Here is a 24,454-nt window from a genome sequence, read left to right on the forward strand (position 1 = left end):
AGAAGAAGCTGAGGAAAGAAGAATGAAGGATTGCCGCTGGCCCTCTTTAAGAAATGTATTTCGTGGGATTCGTTGTCTTTTTAGCCGTAAGTAGTTACTAATTTTATGTCTTAAATAGCCATTTTCAGATAGATCACCCTCTGCGTGTTCCTACTTGTTTCCCTCACCATTTGTTCATAGTTAAGCAATTCTGTTAGCGTAATTTCACATTATGTGCACTCCTTAATGTTACCAACTATTAAAACTTTCCTTTTGTTTGGCGGCCTTTTTCTTTATGTGCTAAAATATGTCCGAATCTCATGCTCCGTCCACCCAGTGCACAGTGAAAGATAATATCATATTAACAATATAACTTGCTTACCTTGGGACAGTGTGTCTGAACTGATGGCTCGCGTCCCCCTGGGTACAGTGAAGTGATAGGCCCAGTTTTCTTTGTCCATAATAAAGGCGCTTAATTTAACACTTCATATATTATCGGAAGTTAAGACACTAAAAATTGGCGTTTTAGGTTCCTAAAAAAAGCTCTGAAAATGGTATTTTAGGCTCCTAAAAAGGCACTAAAAATTGTATTCCAGACACCTAAAAGACACTGAAAATAAAAATTTAGGGTAAATTAACCACTGAAAATTTATTCCACACACAATAATTAATTTTGGCTATTTCCTTGCTCGATGTTTTAATTAAATGCCAGTATTCGCTTTTTTGTTTTTATGTAGGTATACACAGCAAATTAACATAACACTGCATGACCACTTAAAAGAATTAGATAAGTGGTATTTGTCCTACAGAATGTTTAATTTAGTGTGCACTTATTCGTCTTTATGTTCGTAATTTGAATGACAGTACACAACAAACAACTTCTCAAGATTAAAACACTTGCTCTTGTGACGTCTATTGGACAAAATCTGTTTATATGTCGAAAAGGATCTCTCAATATGCACTGAAGTGACTGGAACGTGCTTATACAGTACCATCCTGGCTACATTAAACCCTCAGGAAGCTCACCACTGGTCCCACTTAGAACTTTATATACAGAATTAATGGTTTCATATCCAGGATTTCTTGAAAAAAACTTTTTAGGTTCTCATATATTTAAGCAGCATATTTGCCAGGAGCTATACATAATCTTTCTCTGCATTCAATAACAGAGACGTGGATTCACATAATGACAGACTGCTGGATTCCAGTTGTTGAATGGTATCTGCTACAAAAGTGAAATATGCATCAATATATGCTAAGTCTTCTTTAAGTCCTTTTTCTTGAAACACACATTGAGCTTCTTTGATTGAGAGAGAATCATTCTCTGAAAATTCCTTAACAATTAGTGCTATTTGTTCAAAGTTATTCGCATAGTATTTTACTGCTCTCAACCATGTCCCTCACTTTGTAACAATAGGCTCATGGGGCAGGGGAGTGTCAGATAACTTCTCTCTAAATACAAAGGTAATCCTAAACTGTGTGCTTCAAGCAGAACGTCGTCTATGTTATGCAGGAGAAGGGTAGATAATAAAGTAAATCATTATCTGAACACTCGACGTTCTGGGCAGGTCGGCTCCGCGCATGCGTAATTCGGCTTTACTCCCACTACTTTGCTGGAGTTGTCACTGGCGGGTTGTGTTTGAGTTTGTTTTGAGTCTCATGCTATGTTTTTGTGGTTTCGTTTTTATAACATTTCATTTCGTGTTTCATTGTAGTTATTGTGGTGGGTTTGTATATATATATATATATATATATATATATAGTTGGATATGTTGTTATATAGTCTTATTTAGCGTTCTTATTTGTCAAGATGTCTACATTTAATTGTTTCACGTGTGAACTGTGTGACAAGACTTTTAGTAAAAGATTCAACTTAAAAAGACACAACAATATACATTCTGGGTACTCTGGTACGGACCAAGAATCGTCCAGAACTACAGCTTTGAAGCGTGCTATATGTGTAAATACATTCAAAAAATTTACCTACTTCAGTGATCACCTTCCCAGAGTGCATGATATAGAATTACAAACTAACGAATTAGAATTCGAAAATTCTAGTCATTTCAAAGAATGGAAAAAAAAGTGTCGAGGAGCAAGAAACAGTTTCATATGTCAAAAATCGATCTGGAAGTACGTATGCAGACAAAAAAATAGTTTATTATCAATGTCACCGTTTGGGAAATTACAGAAGTAAAGTTTCATCTCCAGGCAAAAGACAGAGAGAGATTAAAGTACAGGGATCCTCAAAAATTAATGCTTATTGCCCTGCCAGAATTAAGGCAGTATTTTTAGTGATGGAAGTGTGCGGGTTAATCATTGTATAACCCATGTTGGGCATAAAATGGAACTAGCTCATTTGACCTTACCTTCATGTGAAAGAAAAAATGTAGCTTCTAAAATAGCCGCGAAAGTACCTTTTGAAGCTATCTTAGATGACGTACAGAGTTCTGTCGAGGAAACATCTTGTTACAAAGCAAGATTTACGAAATATAATAAGAGAATTTTGTTTAGACAGCGACTCTGTACGCCATTCTGATCACGCGCTGAGTGTCGAGGCATGGGTAGAGAAAGAAAGGAGAAACGATGAAAAAAGTTGCGTTATTCTCTATAAGCCCAAAGGAGTGGATATGGCAGAATATCCTCAATTAAAAACTGAGGATTTCATGCTGGGTATTATGACAGAGGCACAGTCAGAGATACTTAAAAAATATGGCACTGACTGTATATGCATGGATTTCACTCATGGAACAAACGCGTACAGTTATGAAATGACAACACTGCTAGTTCTCGATAACATGAAATAAGGATTCCCATGTGGATTTTACTTTTCGAACAGAAATAACCAAACCGGTCTAGACGTGTTTCTAAGGGCTGTAAAGGAGAAAGTAGGACATATTGACACTAAGGTATTGATGACTGACATGGCCGAAGTCTTTTACAATTCTTGGAAAACCGTTATGAGCGACTGCGAAAAGAGGTTGTTTTGCAGCTGGCATGTCAAAAGAGCGTGGCAAAGACGACTAGATAAAATAAAGAACGAAGAGAAGAAGAAAGACACCTATATTCAAATTTGTGCTTTACATAATGAATTAGACGAAAACGCGTTCGAAGTGATGTTGCCTATCATGGTCAATGAGATGTGCGAAGATGAAGAAACGCAAGATTTTGGACTATATTTAAAAAACAATTACCTAAAAAACTGTCAGGCTTGGGCCTATTGCTATAGAAAAAATGCCGGCATAAACACAAACATGCATTTGTAAAGGCTTCATAGCATAGTCAAACACCTGCTTTTGAAAGGGAAAATGGTAGAGAGACTCGACATAGCAATTCATGCTATAATGCGGTTCATAAGTCGCAAATTATTTGACCGTTTGATTGTACTCGAGAAGGGAAAAGTAACGAATAAACTCCGAAATGTAAGAGAGCGCCATAAAAAGTCCCTGTCTATGAGTGCGGAAAGTGTTGCAGTTTCTTCTCAAGATACATGGAATGTATTTTCATCGTCGGCAAATGAAATGTATACTGTGACACTGATTGAGCCATCTTGTACTTGTACCCTGATTTGTGAGTCTTGCAAAGCATGCATTCACAAGCGTACGTGTATTGATGCATGTATAAAGTGGAATATGTGCAAACATGTACACTTGGTTTGCCGCACCATAGAGACGAAAGGAACTTCCTACACAAAGACTGAATCAGTTAATGAAGATGATGATTTTGTTTCTAAACCTGGTCTTCAAATTGAGGAGGAAGAAGAGGCAAAATTGAAAGAAAAAAATGCGATTTTAAATTATGTAGGGAATGGTGATAACTTGTAATCTCAAAATGTGAATATAGAGGAAATGAAAATGGAGGTTTCAAATGAATTTCATTCTATTTTGGACAAAGTCACACAACCTAATCAAGTAGTCTTAATTAGAAAAATGCTAAAAAATATAGTGCCGTTGTTGGATTCTGTTCAAGATGTCACAAGAAGTTTCCCAGCTGTGACAAAAAAAAATTGACACAAGGAAGAAAATTGACCCTCAACGAAGATTCACGATTAGAAAAAAGAAATCAAATAATAAAGTAGTTCCAAAACCCACATCTGCAGAGACTCAAACTATTGCAGCCCACACTATAATTGGACATCTATCATGTGCTGGTATGAGCAATGAACATACACAATTTCCTGATGTGCAGAACAGTTTTATAGTTCAGGCTGTGTAAAATAAAACTCTCATTTTATGTAAATAGATAATCGTTATTGATGTTATGAAAAATAGGCCTTATTATTTTAAATGGAATACGTGTGATGTGAAAGTGATAGTGTGTAATTAAGACTTAACTGTAATATGCATTAAAACAGTGACTGATGTCATTAAGAAGAGTCATATATCGTAGCCTACTCCAGTGTTCACGACTTCTGCTAAATTGAAGGTAGTAATCTAAATACTAATCGTTTAGATCAGCGCTCACTGATATGAACTGCCTACCATAGATGTAAGTGCGACAAATGAAACATTTACAACTGTCATAACGTTATGGTATGAAATAGAGAAAAAGTCAATAAGTGACTTATTTTGAATGTTGTTGTTGTTGTTGTTATCTAATGCCGGGCTTTGGCAACGAAGCCATTAGCGTTCTTGCTCTCCAATATTTCTCTGTGGTGGATCCATCAGGTAGAACTTCGCAGGTTATGAGATGATCTTCAGTCATTTCTTCTTCTTTGTTGCATAGAGGGCAATTTGGATTTGTGTAAATTCCTATTTTATTCAAGTGTTTGGCCAAATAATCGTGTTCTGTAAGCAGTCTGAATTTTGCTACTGCAGATTTACGTGGGATTTCTGGAATAATTTATGTTTTTTTTTTATTAAAATGCTCCATTTTTTATCTTTGGCTTTGGTACATAGTGCTTGGTTTTGCTTGATTTTATATTTATTTTTAATTAGTCTTTTGATGGATGTAAAAGGTAGGGTTGTATTTGTATTCTGAATTAAATTGGATCCTTTTTTGGCAAGAAAGTCAGCAGTTTCATTTCCAGCAATTCCGCAATGTGCAGGTATCCATTGCAATTGAATTCTTTTCTGTAGTTTTTGAAGTTGTTGGATCATTTTGTGACATTCTTTAATTTGGATTGACATCATTTTATATGAATTTATTGCATATAATGCTGCTTTAGAATCAGAGAGAATGACAGCATTTTGAAATTTATCTATTCTGTATAGTAGGTGTTGGAGTGAGATATGAATAGCCATTATTTCCGCATCAAAATTTGTTGTATGATGTCCTGCTGGTTGATAAAATGAGAATACGCACACGTAATTCCTGATCCTGAGTTGTTATCGATAGTAGACCCATCTGTGTAGATATGTAACCATTCTTCTGGTGGGTATCTATTGTTCACAGCTTCTAATGCCAGCACTTTTAGTACAGGTTTGGAAGTTTGAGATTTTGTAACTGGTTCTTCTAAATCTAGTTGAATGTTAATTGGTTCGAAGGTTAGAGAGTCTTCTCTACTTAAAATGTTTTCTTTAGATTTAGGGAGATTCAATTCTGTTTTTATTTCCGTGACTTTGGACAGGAAACTTGTTTGTGTTTTCAACTTGGTTGGTTGTAACAGTCTTTTTTCCCATTTTGTTGTTGTTAACCGTAGCATTTTTTCATGGTGTGTTAGTGCCTGCTCCTCTAGAGTGAGATATATTGGAGGGTTCTGGGTTAGGGCTTGCATTGCCGTGATTGGGGTTGATTTTGCTGCACCAGTTATTAGTCGCAGGGCCTGATTTTGGCATACTTCTAGTCGATTCAGGTTGAAATTATTTGCTGTAATTAATACCTCTGCATTGTAGAGAAGTATTGGCTTGAATGTTTTGTACGTGATGTTCAAAGTCTGCCGATTACTACCCCACTTGGCTCCGGCTAATCTCTTTAAAATTGGAAGTCTTTTTGTTGATTTGTTTACTACTGCTTCAGTATGATTTCTCCAAGATAATTTTGAATCAAAAATTGTCCCTAAATATTTTGTTTCATATGTTTATCTCAGGTTTGTTTTCTTGAACTGTAGATTTAGTTTTGGGATTTTTTCCTTCAAGCTAAATATTTGAAACGTTGTTTTATCAGTATTTATGGCCATCAAATTGTTGTCAATCCACTTTTCTAATAGGATCAGAGCCTTTTCCATTGAAGTTTTGGATTTGACTATTTGTGGGGAAGATGTCCACATGACCATGTCGTCTCCAAAAAGAGCTGTCTTTATTTCTGGGCTTGAAACAGCTGGGGGGAGATCGTTGATGTAGATGTTAAACAAGGTTGTACTCAGTACTGCACCTTGTGGGAGGCCCATTTTTATTTGTCGGAATTTGGAAGTACTGTCATTGTATTTTTTAGCACAGAAACACTGGGAAAGGAAGTGAGTGATCCAGTTTAGCATGTTGTTTTGAATGCCTATTTTTGTGAGTTTTTCAAGTAGTTTATACCTCCATACTGAATCGTATGCTTTTTCAAAATCAATGAAAACTGATAGCGTATCTTGATTTTTGTTGAAAGATTCTTTGACATCTTGGGAGAGCTGATCGTATTTTCTTTTTTAGATAGGTGTTGTCTGAATCCTGTTTGTGCTGCTGTTAGTATGTTATTACTTTCTAAGAACCAATTTAACCTCGCTGAAATCATACGTTCTGCTGTTTTTGCAATGACACTTGTTAAAGAAATTGGTCTGTAATTATTTATGTCATCACCTGTCTTGCCTTTTTTTAGAATAGGGATAATTATTGCTTTTTTCCATTCTGTAGGTATAGTAGAAGTCCATGATAGGTTAAATAATTTCAGTAGTGCATTTCTTCCCTTTTGTCCAAGATGTTTCAGAAATTCAGCATGTATTTTATCAGGTCCAGGAGATTTTTTATCTTTTAACTCATGGATTGCAGAATCTAGTTCTCTTATGGTGAATTCTTTGCGGAATATATCGTTTGTTTGTTCTTGACACTTCTTAAATTTTTTGAGATCTTTTTTGATCTGCCTTTGCTTCTTTTTAGCTTCAGGAGAAAGTTTATGTTGATAGCTATAATGCTTATTAAAGGCTTCGGCAATAGAGCTGCTGGAAGTGACGTTTTCCCATTAAATTTGAGTGGTTCTTTCCTCGTTTCTCTCTGACATGTGATTTTATTTACATATCTGTATACTTTTTTTGCATTTTGAATGTTGAATTTGCATAAACTGCATGCATTTGGTTATCACTGGTCTTGATTCTGTAATTCTTTATATTTTCAATTAGCTGCCTATAAATATCGTGTTTGAAGCTATTCTAAAAGGGTTGGGGAAATATGAGAACAGATCAAATATTTTCTCGCGTTTTTAATGTTAGATATTAATATTTAATAACACATGTTAAATAGAATATAATAGAATAGAATATAACTGTGTAACAGTAAATGAGCTGTCCAGAACGTCGAGTTATCTGAACTCAAGACAGTGACTGGCCGGTATGAATGATGGGGCTAGTTAGGTAGAGGGTCTTAAGAATTCCATTACAATAGGGTGTCCGAAATCTTTGTATACTATAAGAACTATCAGTTTTTTCAGTTTCATGGAAAAAAATTAATAATGAGTGCTGTTAACTATATATCCCTATACAGAAAAGGGAAAAAAGAACAAAAATAAAAACAAAAAAGGCACAAACTGTAAAAAAGGCAAATATAGGCAATATAAAACTTCACCACTTTTCGTGATTCGTATACATAAATTAACAGCCTTAAAATACGTACATTAACAAAATAGGCATTTTCCTAAACTTCCGATCCCTAATTATTAGTGTTCATTGAGTTAATATGTGCCTTATGTGTTAGACACATTGTACGATTATGTTCATGACTGTTTAATAGTAACTTTTTAATGGTTGTTACATATTAAAGTAACTTCACTGCTTATTATATTTATTATGGTGCACTTAATAAATAAGAAATCTAAGTGAGCACGCACACAATGCAGTTTTAGAAACACTTTAATAGGGTAAAGAATGTTCATTGACCACTGTCACTAGTATTGGTATTGTCCTCCTCTCCGAAAGTTGTTACTGTGCTTGTAGTAGGCCTATTTATGAGGCATCCCTTGTTTGTTTTGGAACTCAATAGGTTTATGACTTCCACAGGTAGGATCCTTTTTTTGTCTTTTGTTCGGTACTGTTGGCGGAGGGATGTTATAAAAGGATTAGAGATGGCAAGGAGTCGATTGAATACATCCCAGTTAGTGCCCTCTCTTGAAATATTTCTGGCATGAAGTTCACGAAATTGCTTAAGATGCTTATTCCTTGCTTCTTGGGCTTCTTCCGACATTTGTCCAATTGGAAGTAATGCCTCAGAAATAATAGCAGAACCATAAATGAGTATTTTATGTACAGTGACCAAAAGTACATAATAATAATAATAATAATAATAATAATAATAATAATAATAATAATAATAATAATAATAATAATAATCCGTGGTGCTACAGCCCATGAAGGGCCTAGAGCGACCAGCCGGCTGCTGGCCTCACGCCCATATGCCGAAGCAGAGGTGTGGTTAGCATGATGATCCCCCAGCCATTATAGCTGGCTTTCGCAACTGGATTTCGCTACCTATCGTACATCACGATGCTGGGTGGGCACTCGTCCCATTTCATGAGAAAATTTCTTCCCCCATGAGGACTCGAACCAGCACGCATTCCATAATGCGGGTCCTAGGCAGGATGCCTTAGACCACGACGCCATGGCATGGGACATACCAAGAGTACAGTGAGACAGATAATCTGGCAGTCTCCCTTGCATATTTTAAAATTCATTTGTGTTTATTTCAAATCCACAGGATATAGTTTTAAGTATAATTACACATCTGTGGATGAGATTCCTGTCAATGCCAGTTATTTGTGCACTTACTCCTTCATTATCGTCTGGCAGTGTTGCCATCGTTTGTGTTTCAGCTTCCTCCTGTCTTGGGTTGGTCTACCAAGAGCCCTAATTCAGAACGGAATTTACTTCGGATTTCTTTCTTGCAAGTGGCCACACCTTCTTTCAACTTCTTGCCTCTCACTTGCCAAACTTGAATGCTAACAGTAGGAAAGATGCCAGCCATGCAAAGTTGACAAGCCAAATTTAAAAGTAGATGTGTCTTCTTGCCTATGCCATTTCATTTCTCTGGGTGTTGCCCTGCAGATGTAACACCTTTGGATTGATAAAGTTGACATCACAGCGTTATAAATTTTGCCATCTATCATGGTTAGTACAATTTCATGGTTAATTTCTAGCTCTTTTCCAAATAAATTAATGTGAGTGGAACTGAGAGCACATATCTGTTCTTCAATGTAAGCTACTTCTTCCTTAGAAGGTTTGGCAGTCTTTTTTAGAAATTGTACCCATATGTGGCGACAGTACAATGTAGAAGACGGTCGACGATTTTGCCAATCAATAATAATTTTTTCTCCATTTTCGTTTGAAGAATAAAGCTGCAAGGGAACCATAGACGTGAAGAAAATATCAGAGTCAGAAAATCCCTCCGCCTTTTGTTTGTAGAGCGAATGTCCTCTACTGCCATCACAGCCCCACTTTGAAAATAATGTCATAGATAGTTTCTCGTCTTTCGTATTCTCAATTACTGGTTCTTGTGACCTCAGAATTCGGCTAGCAGTATGATTCAATAGATCTTGAAGTTTTACTTCTGTAAGGAATTCTGTGACCATTACAGATTCAGGGTAACTTTTCTTTACATTTAAAATCCTTTTATACGATGGATATATATATATATATCTGCATTTCGATCTTTGGCACCTCATCTCATCATATTGTACTGGTGTGTTGTAAAATCTGCCTCCAGGAAAAGCACCAACGCTTCTTCTTCATCATAGCATCTTGTAACAGAGCTGCTAGTTGATGCCAACGTCCAGCTTTTTCTAATTTTGAAAGCTCTAGTAGATGTTTTATTCATCTCCTCTTAAAGCCTAGCATGGTCTTCACTGCCAGACTCGCAATACTTCATTTTTGCAGCCAATGTTAAACTTTCCGCACTTTCTGCTGATTTTCATACATTTTCAATTTTTCTATGCTTAGACCTACTACTGTTCCCCCCAAACTCTGCCTGTGGTCTTCTTCTTTTCTGTAGAGTAGGTTTCACAACATTTAAACCACAAACAAACTCTTAATCTAACCACTGCTCATTGTTTTTAAAAACTCTATCACTCATCCTGTTCGATTTATCGAGTCTGCAAAACAAATTACTGAAAAAACGGGAAAAATATCTTTCTAACAATTTAATTTGATTGTAGGAGCCTTCTATACCGATTTTTGTAATAAGAAAGTGTAATACTACGTCTTTCTGTTTTTCACTACCGTTTTTTCCTTCTATAAATCATCTAACAATTCCTTCCTTTTGCAACGGTACTCCATTCTGAAACCAAAATAAATGACGAAAAATTTGTTAATTTTAACTTTTCTAACTATTTGATAGCCAAATTGAACATAGTTTTGCTTTAGAGAAGAAATTAACTAATACTGAGAATATTCGTATTTTAGACGATTCATTTGAAATACGCCAATAAATATATTTATCTAAATCTTATCAAAAGGGGCAAGTATGGGCAGTTTTACCTTTCGAGATCATTAAGTAAACATGTGAGACTACACATTGGTCGAGGAAATAACATGAGGCTATGTAAGGCAATTTTTGTTATTCTGCATAAAGACCGAACTTAAAGAATCACAAAATAAAATTGTACGTAATATGGTTGGCGGCTGGGTAGCTCAGTTGGTAGAGCAACTGGCTACAGACTGGAAGGTCCGGGGTTCGATCCCAGGTGGTGATAGGATTTTTTCTCGTTGCCAAACTTTCAGAATGGTCCCAAGGTTCACTCAGCCTCCTATAAAATTGAGTACCGGGTCTTTCCTGGGGGTAAAAGGCGGTCAGAGTGTGGTGCCGACCACACCACCTCATTCTAGTGCCAAGGTCATGGAAAGCATGGGGTTCTACCTCCATGCCCTCAAAGTGCCTTCATGGCATGTTACAGGGATACTTTTTTTTTTACATAATATGGTTACATGTCCTTAGCCAAGCATAATATACTTAATCATTATAATAATAACAACGTACTCTTAATTCAAAAACGTAACTCTAACAATCTATAATAACACTTTCCTGAAAATCAACCATAGAAACACAAAAAATAATACCGGTAACTGAAATTCTGATTGAAAAACACAGCCAGAACACAGCAAAAACGACACTACATGCACTTGCTTGAAAGGTTCGAATACAACTGCGTAGAATTAGACCTGCTACGAGGGTGGCTGTTTCATGACTGCCAGACCTTGGAGATAGTTGGGGTATATTGTAAACACCATAAAACTAAAAATGGAAAAATTATTTTTGGCCAGCTTTTGAGTCTCTTGGAAACACTGTGCAATGTAGCGACAATTAAGCATTGTGGTCACATTTTCCATTTATTTTATTTCTTTTTAGTAGGTTATTTTGCGATCCTGTATCAACATCTTAGGTTATTTAGTCTCTAAATGAGGTGAAGGTGATAATATCAATGAAATGAGTCTGGAGTCCGGCACCGATAGTTACCCAGCATTTGCTCACTTTCCCTCTAATTACTTATTTTTTATTATAAACCATGAAGTCGTTACGACATAAATATGGAATTTATTATTAGTGAAGCTACAAGATCTCGTACAATTAGTTAACACAAAATGAACACTTTCAGGAATATCTAGTTTTCTAAAGAATATTCTTTCAAATATACATATAAGCAAGGATCAATAAAACAACCACAATGAAAATTTAACTATTGGATTGTTAAAATGTGTGTTACAAATGTAACATCAATAGGTTATAGAGAATAACCAAAGTCCATATTATAAAATATGATGCCATGGCTAAATGCAAAAACTAATAAAGGATTTTCTTGATAGTAACGGTGTATATGTCATAAGTGCATAGAACAGTTTTAATAGTTAGGCCTACTCAAAACAGTTAACATAATTTGAAACTAAGGTACTCAGTGTATAATATTGAGTATCTTCATCAATATGCAATCTGGTTGTACATGCTGTGTTACGTAACGCGATCGTGTTGTTTCATTTTGGATGATAAATTTGAGGAGAAATCCTGCAAACACAATAAGAGAAGATTTTTAGAAACATTTAAGTATGAATACATGAACCGTGAAAGGTGATGTATGAAGAATGCTGTTCGATGTAATACTTACATGGAAGTTGTTGGGGGGAGGGTCACCAACCTTGAAGTAGCATAGCAGAATACGACTGACCTTTACAAAAAGTGATTGGCATGAAGAAAACTATGTAGGCTACCTGGCAGAAGTACTGGATCAATCTGAGAATTTATTTTATTACGATTTTGTATAGAGGATTAGGTATTTAAGTTGGATAATTGTTCGTTAGTTAAATGTGTATTATTATGCATATGAATTTCCAAAAAAATACCAGTGGTAGAGCATGAAGAACTGAATAAAATATCAAACAAATGTATATAAAAAAAAAAAGAAAGTAGAATGGAAAATTTTTGGATTGTTTTACACAATCTGTTACACAGGAATGAGTTATGCTTGTCCCATTTTAAATATTGATCAATAATAATGCCTAAATATTTTTAACTTGTGAGGATATACTCAAAGCATTACATGAGCAAGTAGGTAGGTTACAATCATGTATTGTTATGTTTCTATTATTATTTGTGTTTAGTTCTTCAAGGTCATGTGATGTTAATGAAAATAGTATTAATTTTGTTTTAGAAATGTTCAAAGAAAGTAAGTGAGCATCCAGCCATTCTTTAATAATATTAATACTACTGTTAGAATTTTGATAAGTTTCATTCCAACTCGAACTGCTAAATATAACCACACTATCATCAGCATAAGAATACAGAGTACCAGAATATTTCTCAATGTCAATTTTAAGTAATTCGTTGATATATATTAAAAACAAAACAGGATCTAAAATCATCCCTGCGATACACCTATACCAATGTTACGTAATTCACTAAGGTGATCATTGATTTTAGTGGACTGAGTCCTGTTACTTAAGTAAGATTTAAATAATTTTAAACCCAATCCATTAATTCCCTATCTATCCATTTTATTAAAAGTATATTGTGATTGACTGTATCGAAAACTTTTTGTAAGTCTAGAAAAATTCCTAGACATTTAATTCCTACATCTAATTGTTGAATTATTTTTTAAGTAACGGCCATAATAGCATCATCAGTGCACACATTTTTCTGAAACCAAATTGATTATCATTTAGTGGTTTATTTATTTTTTTTTTTTTCTAAAAATTGTGTTACCAGTGTTTTTATACAATTTTCAAATACTTTAGAGAGACTGGGTAATAGTGAAATGGGTCTGTAATTATTAAGATTATATTTGTCACTAGACTTGTGAATTGGTATCACCACAGCATGTTTTAGGACTGAGGGAAATACATCTCGAGATATGCACCAATTAAATATAAAGGCAAGTGGTTTAGAAATAGCTTCGATAATAAGTTTCAGGGTATTTGTTGCAATACCATCAATACCAGGAGCAACATTATTTTTTAAACTATTTACAATATTAACGATTTCACATTCGTTTACAGGAAACATAAACATAAATGATAAACTTTTATTATAAGTAAGCTTATAGTGAATGAGTATTAAATACTTTCTTTTTTATATTAGAATATACGATGTCATGACCTACATTAGTAAAATGATTGTTAAATTCGTTTGCAATAGTTTCCTTATTTTCAATTTTTATTCCATTTCGACTTATAATTGTCTTTAATATAGTATTTTTATTACATTGGCTGTCAGGAGCTTCGTTTATGGTCTGCCAAAATTGCTTTGGATTATTTTTATTTTTGTCAAATTTTTCAGAATAATATTTGATTCTCTGAGTCCTTATTACATTAGTGAGAATATTTCTATATTTTCTGTAATAATTTAATAAAACAATGTTTTATGGGTCACGTTTAACTTGCTTAGCTAGCGTATCTCTAGATAGTATTGATTTAACAATACCTGTGGTAATCCAAAGTTTAATTTTTTTGTACTTACTTGATAATTTGAGAGGGACATGATTAGAATATTTGCAAGTAAGGACTTCATTGTAGAATATAGATTTCCAAGTCATATTATTAATATGATTATATTAGGCTTTTATGGTTTATAATTAGCTTATAATTGTCCGAAGGTTCAGTGGCTTCTCTGCTGGTACTTTTATTACTGGTTGACAACAATGCAAAAGTCATATAATGATCTGTTATTGTACTTGCTTAAACTCCAGGTATAAAATTTAAGTTATTTCCAGTTTTTAGGAAAATATGGTCAAGACATTAATTGAATCATGGACGATTAATGAAATTTAAGTAATTGATTAACTAGCGGACTTACTCGTGTTAATTATCTAAGTCTGTGAGGCTTACAGCTGTTTCGGTGCTTCATCACACCATCCTCAGAGCCTACTAGATCTCGGCGTCATCTAGAACTCCTCTGCCTGTTGTGTGGGTGCGTTTGATTGTTGAAAAGTGTTGAAAAATGGAGTCAAATAGTGTGTGTGTACTGAAATTGATCTGTGTGTTGAGAATTTGATCAGGGTGTGTTTTAGTGTGTTTGTATATTTTGTTGAGTTTTTTGTTCTTTGGTTGTATGTGTAGGATTTCCTTGTCCACATTTATGTTATTGTATGTATGATTAGCATTGTTTATGTGATCGGCATATGTAGATGTATTGTGTCCTCTGGTTATTGCTTTAATGTGTTCTTTGTAGCATGTTTAGAATGATCTGCCTGTCTGTCCAATGTAGAACTTGTCGCAACTATTACATGTGAGTTTGCTTACACTTGTGTGGTCGTATTTATTTGTTTGTGTTTTTGTGTGTTGAGACATCTTTGTAGTGTGTTTTCTGTTCTGTATGCTATGTTGTATTTCTGCTTTCTGAATGAAGATGCGATCTTATGTATGTTTTTGTTTTCACATGTTAGTGTGATGTATTTCTTGTGTTCTTGTGTTTATGTTGTGTTTTGCGTGTTTTTGTGTTTGTTAACTTTTTGTTTTGTTTTTCTTATGATGTTGTCTATTGTGTTTGGATAGTAACCGTTTTCTTGTGCTATGTGTTTGATTGTGTTCACTTCTTCATTGTAGTGTTATTGGCTCCTGGGTATGTTGAGTAATCTGTGTACCATTGTCCTGAATGCAGCATGTTTGTGTTATATGGGGTGGTTAGATGTGTTGTGTATGTGTGTGGTGATGGTGGTTGGTTTTCTGTTTATTTTGAAGGTGTGTTTGTTGTCAATTTTTATTATGGTGATGTCTAGGAAATTTATGGAGTTGTTATTTTCAAGTTGCAGTGTGTATTGAAGTTTTGGGTATAATTTGTTTATGTATTGGTGTAGTTTGTGTATTTGTCTTTTGTTTCCTTTGTATAGTATGAGTATGTCGTCTACGTACCTGTGCCAATATATTATGTTGTCTGCATATTTGTTGTGTTCATTGTTGCGTATGTGTGTTTGTTCTATATTGTGTAAAAATATCTCTGCTAGTATGCTAGATATGGGTGATCCCATTGGCAATCCTTCTGTTTGGGTGTAGTATTTGTTGTTGTGTGTGAAATAGTTTTGCTTTGTTATGATGTCTGTGATTTGGATGATTTCTTCGATGTGTTCTTGTGGTGTATTGTTGTCTATGAGCATTTGTTTTAGTATCTGTAATGTATCTTGTATTGGTATGTTAGTGTATAAGGTAGTGATATCGAAAGATGCTAGTGTTGCCCTGTGTGGTATGTGTTGTTGTTTTGTTTTGTTGACTAGGTCTATAATGTTTTTTCATTGTTGTCTGTTTTCTGAATTTTATATTGTTTGTGATAATTTTGTCCGTGTGTGTGGCTAGTTTGTTGTGCTGGTGCCTGTTTGTGGTTGATTAGGGGTCTGATGTTTTCTTTGTGTATTTTGGGTAGCGCATTGAGTTTAGGTGCTGCTGGTTTGATTGGTTTGAGTGTTGTTTCATGTTTTGCTGTATTACATGTTTGCTTTTGTTGATTGTGCTTTTTACTGTGTTGTGGTATTGTGTGGTGGGATCTTTTTCGAGTTCTGTGATGTTGTTTTGTTTAAAGTATGTTTCTATTTTGTTGTGCACAGTAATGCTACACAAACAAGACTTAGGAGTGCTATGCTTACATCATGTTGCACCAATTCACTATCGCCTATGACTTCATAAGTTAATTGTTCATCAATCTCCAGAACTCCAAATAGCATTATATTGTCTCTGTGTGTGTACTGCTGCAGATCACTCACTTCCTGTTTGAGATGGTCATTCTCTTGTGCTAGCCTCTTCATCACTTCCTGCGTAGAGTTGAGTTCATGTCTTGTGTGCGCCTTTTCTGTTGAACATGGAAGACATGAATTCAACTGATTTTCTTAGTTCATTCACCTCCATCTGCACTGAAGATTTAAGATCCTCAAACATAAGTTTGAGGGTGGAAATAATCTGATTGTCGTGATCCTTTCCACTTCCTCCTTCACAGTTTGCATCCTTGTTTCTACCCATTGTTAAGACTGTAGTAACTTGCAACACGGAGCACACAAAAACCCGACTGCAGTCTCCGAGCTTCTGAACTGAACTGTGATGATTAGATGTTTGATGTATGGTATAATTGATTGATGTAGATTTCCAGTAAATGTTGTAGATAAATTTAGATTTTTTAATCTTAATGTTCAGATCAAGGAGGTTAATACTTCTGTTATGTTATATTTCATGCGTGAAATTTATTTCGGGATGCAAACTATTGAAGGAATTGACAATTTGTTCTGGTTATGAAGTACTATTGTATATTATTAAAGTGTCGTCAACATAACGAAAGTATGCTTTAATGCTATGTTGTAGCTGTATATTAGGAATATGTTGATTTTCTAAGTGCTGAAGAAAAATATCGGCTATGAAGCCTGACACTGAATCTCCCATAGCTAAACCTTTTTTTGTTTGTATATTCTATTATCGAAAGTAAAATAATTTTGATATAAAGAAATGTGTAATATATTTTCAATTTGTTTTACTGTGCTAGGGTTGATATGTAATCCTTGTAATTTTTGTAACTATTATTTGAATGGTTTCATCTATGTGAATGTTCGTGTAAAGATTTTCTATGTCCAAGGAAATCATTTTATCATGTTTATTGACTTTTAACATACCTAACTGTTGAATAAGTTGTTGAGAATTCAGAAGTGTATATTTATTTTCTATTGGAAGTGTGTGTGTTTTTTTTTTAGTTGTAACAGGAATTTATTAATTTAGTGATTTGGAGCCTGCATACTATTAACGACAGGTGTCATTTATAAATTTGCTTTGAGTTTAGGGTATTCTTCAAGATAGAGATACTAGGGTTTTTACTTATATATCTGTAGGATTTTGACGGGGGAATTAGGTCAACTGCTGATTTTATTGCCTGCTTTATTTGTTTTTGATAGAGTTCAATAGGATCCACTTTAAGTTCTGTTATTTGATTTGTAGTGATAAATTCTGATGTTTTCTTAACGTAATCTTCTTTTTTTTTCATCAGAACAATAGAATCGGATTTATCAGCTTTAATATGAATGATATTAAAAATAATGGAGATAATTATTACAGTTGTCTGAACACTATTTATTAATAAAATAAATAAAATAAATGAAACTGGTTAGAAACCATACATGTTTCGGGGGCTATGCTCCCCCATCTTCAGTAGTTGTACCACGACTACGGTGTGGATGTTCTACCGCGTGTCGTATCTTAAAGAAACCCCCGAAACATGTATGGTTTCTAACCAGTTTTATTTATTTTATTTATTTTATCAATAAATAGTGTTCAGACAACTGTAATAATTATCTCCATTATTTTTAATCTTCACTTATGAACACTGTTGTATTTTGACCTTTTAAGTATTTAATCATGAATGATATTATTTCGATTAAATTTTTTCTCTAGCTTGATGACCTTCTTATGTTCGGATTTAGCTTTTTGTATTTGATGTTTGGTTTTGGGATCTTTAACATACTCTGAAATTATTTTTGAAGTTTGATATCTTAGGTGTTCTTTATTTTCATGTGAGCTACTTTGTATAATATGTTCTGTCTCTATTATTAAATTGTCGAGAATTTTATTTTCATCACATGGTTCGTAGTTATGTTTGTAGCCTCTGTTAATGATTTCTAATTCTGATGGGGAAAGAGAAGTGTCTTTTAAGTTGGTTAATCTATTAGTTGAATTGATGATGTAGTTCGCTGCGATTTTGAAGCTAGAATGGTGTCTAATTTCTTGTTTAAAGTTTCATATTTAGTTTTCATCAATTGATTAACTTTATCTTGCCCTTTTTTTTATGCTATCCCAATATATACCAGTTGATTTTGCTGTGAGTAAATGCAGTGTATATAATTTATTGCTGAGTGTTTCTTTTTTCTTATTTTGAAATTTAATTTAATTTTTGAGCCAACAGAATTGAGTTTGTCATTGAATTTCTTGGCAGCTATGGAATTATTATTGATCACTTTATGTTGAAGGCATTGTTTGTTGAACCGAAGATTGGCTTTGGTTTTATGTAATTTCACCTTAATGTTCAACTACGTGTATCCAAGTTCCTTTGCCTGACTGGTTTCGATAAATTTGAAAGTCATATTGAGGTTAAGATTTCAGACAAGTTGACTCTTTACATATCATTCAATATCATTTATATTTTCAAGAAAGATAATTTTGTGAATATGACATTCTGGCAACAAGCGAATCCCAAATCTAAAATTTAGTACCGGTATTCTTTTTTTTTTAATTAATGTACTTAAAAAAATATAACTGCTTTGTATTCAGGATCCTTCTGGTCACCCTCGCTGGAGGGCTGATGATTTAATTAAATCCTTCTCTAATAATGAATTATTTTACAATTTCATTCAACAACTTATCAATTAATACAGAAAACAATTTTCACATCACAAGGTTATATATCCACAAATATTTTCGACTTTTTAAAAATCACCTTCAGGTGGAGATTGTTATTGTTACAAAATACCAATGTATCATCAACATATCGAGCATAAAATTGTATATTGAATTCTGTCTTGAAATTGGGAACGTGTTTGTTTTCCAATTCCTGTAGAAAAATCTTGGCTAGAAGGCCTGAGATCGGATCACCCATTGCTAATCCCTTAGTTTGTTGGTATACTTCTTCATTGGAAGAAAAATAATTGTGTTTTAGTGTAATCGAAAGTAAATCAACTATTTATTTTATGACATTCTCATTAGTGTTATTGATCCATGCTTATATTCATATTTAAGAGAGTATTTTTTTTAGAAAACCAAATATTCCTGAAAGTGTTCATTTTGTGTTAACTAATTGTACAAGACCTGAAGATGCCATTACATGGCGAAAGTGTTCGTCTCTTATAGCTTCACCAATAAATTCCTTATTTATATTACAATTTAATGACTTTATGGTTTATAATACAGGATAAGTAACTAGAAGGAAATAAATACATATGTATTTGTCATTAAAATTGTTAAATAAAAATAGGCAAGCAATAAGAAAAGAAAACTTTAATACAAAAGAAAATAGGAAAATTCATTGTAAATGCTACAGTGAATGTTAAGGAGAGAGGATGGCTTTAATATGGTGGAAAACCGTTGAATTAAAAAATGATTTTGTTGTAAAATACACTTCGATATGTGAGAAATATATATATTACGTAAATTTTAATGTGGATTTATGCCCTTGTCAGCTACTGCAAAGCTATTTTAAAGCTCTGGTGCACATGATTTTCAAGGCGCATGGATAGTTAAAATGTGGTGGAAAACCAGCAAATTTTTAAAAAGAAAAGGTTTGTACAATCATGCCACTGTATGAAAGAAAAATTTCACAACCTTGAGCTCGAGGTTGTGAAATTTTTCTTTCATACAGTGGCATGATTGTGACTATAATAGTATTTAAATTCATTAATATGTCACATCAACGGACGTGTATACGTCACCAAACATCGTAAGATGAAGATTACATTAGAAAAGGTTTGCTTTAAAATAATGTTTGAAATTTTAAACTTTCATTGCACAAATTTAATGCACATTTATAGCGCTTTTAGCTGCCATTTTTAAAGCTCTGGTGCACGGTGTTTTCAAGGGAAAAGGATGGTTAAAATTTGGCGAAAAACCAGTATATTTTTAAAAGGAAAATTTCTTGCTTTAAAATAATCTTTCAAATTTGAAACTTTCATCACACTAAATTTAATACATTTATGGTACTTTTAGCTGTCATTTTCAAAGCTCTGATGCACAGGGTTTTTAAATTACACTGAACTATGATTGAAATTTCTGGTAACTTTAATTGTTTGTTTTATTCTCACACAAAAGAGTTACTATCGTTATATCTTCGGAACTATTTGATGCTACATGCATGATATTTGAAACACTCATTCTTAGGGTATTATGAAACTTTTCTGTGTATCAGAGATTTGTTATTTTGTTGCATTAAAAAAATATCTCTAAAATTTATTCTTAAGATGTAACCTATGCTTTATTTGAACATTGTGAAAACGAATATCAAAATTATGCTATAACCATTTTACAGAATGTGCTTTTAGGAGTAAAAAGACAGAGAGGTTTTGAATTTATCTTAAAAATGGCTGAGATATATTCACTGTTGTGAACTGCAGTGCCCTGGTACTTTTTCTGCCCAAGATTTCTGCCCCAATTTTTTTTTTACTAATTTCAAATTTAAGTTGTTGCAGCAATGATATTTCTACATAATGAAAAAAAAAAAAGGAAAATTACGATGAAATAGGAAAAAATTCAAATTATACAACCACCTCCCCTTAAAAATAAGATTTACATGTATCGGAAATAGTCTATGCAGGTCACTGACAGCTTGTGCATGCCGTGTGTATGAGTGGGGAAGTGTGTATCAGTTTGTAGAGATTATAAAGAAATTCCGTTCCATAAGTGAATTAAAGTATTAAATATTTAGGCCAGTTTAACTGATTCTGTGAGAATATCAATTTCATTCCGGAGGGAGATAGAGATGAGAGTCACTAAAAAAAAGTGGAAATTAAGAAAAAAATATGTTATTAAATACACAGTTGGTGAATAGCTGTGTAAATTTTCTCTGATGTTGCAGCACACTTAAACTTTAACATGGGTACAGGAAAATGTATTATTGTAATAAAAATTATTTTATTTTTATTTTGGGAAATTGAAAAGGGTGAACTATCTGATTGTGGCTCCTAAATGTATAGGAGTAGCAGGAACAGCAGCAGCCGCAGGAGCAGCAGCAGCAGCAGGAGCAAGAGCAGCAGCAGCAGCAGGAGCAAGAGCAGCAGCAGCAGCAGGAGCAAGAGCAGCAGCAGCAGCAAGAGCAGCAGCAGCAGGAGCAGCAGCAGCAGCAGGAGCAGCAGCAGCAAGAGCAGCAGCAGGAGCAGCAGCAGCAGCAGAAGCAGCAGCAGCAGCAGGAGCAGCAGGAGTAATAGCAGCAGGAGTAGTAGCAGCAGCAGCAACAGCAGTAGCAGCAGCAGTAGCAGGAGCAGGAGAAGCAGCAACAATAGCAGCAGCAGAAGCAGGAGCAGCAGCAGCAGTAGGAGCAGCAGCAGCAGGAGCAGGGGCAGGAGCAGCAGCAGTAACAGGAGCAGGAGCAGCAGTAGCAGCAGCAGCAGCAGCAGTAGCAGGAGCAGGAGAAGTAGCAACAGCAGCAGTAGAAGCAGGATCAGCAGCAGCAGTAGGAGCAGCAACAGCAGGAGCAGGAGCAGGAGCAACAGCAGTAACAGGAGCAGCAGCAGCAGTAGCAGCAGCAGCAGGAGCAGGAGCTGCAGTTGTAGCAGGAGGAGCAGCAGTAGTAGCAGCAGCAGCAGGAGCAGGAGCAGCAGCAGCAGTAGCAGCAGGAGCAGGAGCAGGAGCAGCAGCAGCAGGAACAGGAATAGTAGCAGTAGGAGCAGCAGTAGCAGTAGGAGCAACAGCAGCAGGAGCAGGAGCAGGAGAAGCAGCAGCAGCAGCAGTAGCAACAGCAACAGCAGCATCAGTAGCAGCAGCAGCAGCAGCAGGAGCAGCAGTAGCAGGAGCAGCAGCAGCAGGAGCAGCAGGAGCAAGAGCAGGAGTAGGAGCAGCAGCAGCAGGAGCAGCAGCAGCAGTAGCAACAGCAGCAGGAGCAGCAGCAGCAGCAGGAGCAGGAGAAGCAACAGCATCAAGAGCAGGAGCAGCAGGAGTAGCAGCAGCATTAGAAGCAGCAATAGCAGGAGCAGGAGCAGGAGCAGCAACAGTAACAGGAGCAGGAGTAGCAGTAGCAATAGTAGCAGCAGCAGCAGCAGGAGCAGAAAGAGCAGCATATGTAGTAGAAGGAATAGCAGTAGGAATGGCATTAGCAGGAGCAGTAGGACGAGGAGCACCAGCAGTAGTAGCAGCAGCAGCAGCAATAATAGCAGGAGCAGCAGCAGCACAAAGAGGAGCAGCAGCAGGAGGAGGAGCAGCAGTAGCAGTAGCAGCAGCAGCAGGAGCAGTAGCAGCAGCAGCAGGAGCAGCAGCAGCACTAGGAGCAGCAGCAGCAGTATGAGCAGCGGCAGGAGCAGCAGCAGTAGCAGCAGCAGCAACAGCAGTTGTATGAGCAGCAGCAGCAGCAGTATGAGCAGCAGGAGCAGCAGTAGCAGTAGCAGCAGCAGTAGCAGGAGCAGGAGAAGCAGCAACAATAGCAGCAGCAGAAGCAGGAGCAGCAGGAGCAGTAGGAGCAGCAGCAGCAGGAGCAGGGGCAGGAACAGCAGCAGTAACAGAAGCAGCAGTAGCAGCAGCGGCAGTAGCAGGAGCAGGAGAAGTAGCAACAGCAGCAGCAGAAGCAGGATCAGCAGCAGCAGTAGGAGCAGCAACAGCAGGAGCAGGAGCAGGAGCAACAGCAGTAACAGGAGCAGCAGCAGCAGTAGCAGCAGCAGCAGGAGCAGGAGCTGCAGTTGTAGCAGGAGGAGCAGCAGTAGTAGCAGCAGCAGCAAGAGCAGCAGCAGCAGTAGCAGCAGGAGCAGGAGCAGCAGCAGCAGGAACAGGAATAGTAGCAGTAGGAGCAGCAGTAGCAGTAGGAGCAACAGCAGCAGGAGCAGGAGAAGCAGGAGCAGCAGCAGTAGCAACAGCAGCAGCATCAGTAGCAGCAGCAGCAGCAGGAGCAGCAGTAGCAGGAGCAGCAGCCGCAGGAGCAAGAGCAGGAGTAGGAGCAGCAGCAGCAGGAGCAGCAGCAGCAGTAGCAACAGCAGCAGGAGCAGCAGCAGCAGCAGGAGCAGGAGAAGCAACAGCATCAAGAGCAGGAGCAGCAGGAGTAGCAGCAGCATTAGAAGCAGCAATAGCAGGAACAGGAGCAGGAGCAGCAACAGTAACAGGAGCAGGAGTAGCAGTAGCAATAGTAGCAGCAGCAGCAGGAGCAGAAAGAGCAGCAGCTGTAGTAGAAGGAATAGCAGTAGGAATGGCATTAGCAGGAGCAGTAGGACGAGGAGCACCAGCAGTAGTATCAGCAGCAGCAGCAATAACAGCAGGAGCAGCAGCAGCACAAAGAGGAGCAGCAGCAGGAGGAGGAGCAGCAGTAGCAGCAGCAGCAGGAGCAGTAGCAGCAGCAGGAGCAGCAGCAGCACTAGGAGCAGCAGCAGCAGTATGAGCAGCAGCAGTAGCAGCAGCAGCAACAGCAGTTGTATGAGCAGCAGCAGCAGCAGTAGTATGAGCAGCAGCAGTATGAGCAGCAGCAGCAGTATGAGCTGCAGTAGCAGCAGGAGCAGTAGTAGCAGTAGCAGCAGCAGCAACAGCAGTAGCAGCAGCAGTAGCAGGAGAAGCGGCAACAATAGCAGCAGCAGAAGCAGGAGCAGCAGCAGCAGTAGGAGCAGCAGTAGCAGGAGCAGGGGCAGGAGCAGCAGCAGTAGCAGGAGCAGGAGAAGTAGCAACAGCAGCAGCAGAAGCAGGATCAGCAGCAGCAGTAGGAGCAGCAAGAGCAGCAGTTGTATGAGCAGCAGCAGTATGAGCAGCAGCAGCAGTATGAGTAGCAGTAGCAGCAGGAGCAGTAGTAGCAGTAGCAGCAGCAGCAACAGCAGTAGCAGCAGCAGTAGCAGGAGCAGGAGAAGCGGCAACAACAAAAGCAGCAGCAGAAGCAGGAGCAGCAGCAGCAGTAGGAGCAGCAGCAGCAGTAGGAGCAGCAGTAGCAGGAGCAGGGGCAGGAGCAGCAGCAGTAGCAGGAGCAGGAGAAGTAGCAACAGCGGCAGCAGAAGCAGGATCAGCAGCAGCAGTAGGAGCAGCAACAGCAGCAGCAGGAGCAGGAGCAACAGCAGTAACAGGAGCATCAGCAGCAGTGGCAGCAGCAGGAGCAGGAGCTGCAGTTGTAGCAGGAGCAGCAGTAGTAGCAGCAGCAGGAGCATCAGCAGCAGCAGGAGCAGGAGCAGCAGCAGCAGGAACAGGAATAGTAGCAGTAGGAGCAGCAGTAGCAGTAGGAGCAACAGCAGCAGGAGCAGGAGCTGG

The 24,454-nt window shown here is 36.9% G+C and overlaps 1 protein-coding gene across 1 annotated transcript; it reads right to left on the reverse strand.

Annotated features, from left to right (window-relative positions):
• Positions 1-16,101: 16,101 nt before the first annotated feature.
• On the reverse strand, positions 16,102-24,354 carry LOC138697040 (ice-structuring glycoprotein-like). Its single transcript, XM_069822633.1, has 4 exons — positions 23,708-24,354; positions 23,333-23,391; positions 21,461-22,551; positions 16,102-16,323 (listed from the first exon to the last, which is right to left on the reverse strand). Exons 1-4 carry the CDS (start codon positions 24,352-24,354, stop codon positions 16,102-16,104), a joined length of 2,019 nt encoding a protein of 672 aa, XP_069678734.1.
• Positions 24,355-24,454: the final 100 nt, after the last annotated feature.

Source organism: Periplaneta americana, chromosome 3, assembly GCF_040183065.1.
Source record: "Periplaneta americana isolate PAMFEO1 chromosome 3, P.americana_PAMFEO1_priV1, whole genome shotgun sequence".
Lineage (NCBI taxonomy): Eukaryota > Metazoa > Arthropoda > Insecta > Blattodea > Blattidae > Periplaneta > Periplaneta americana.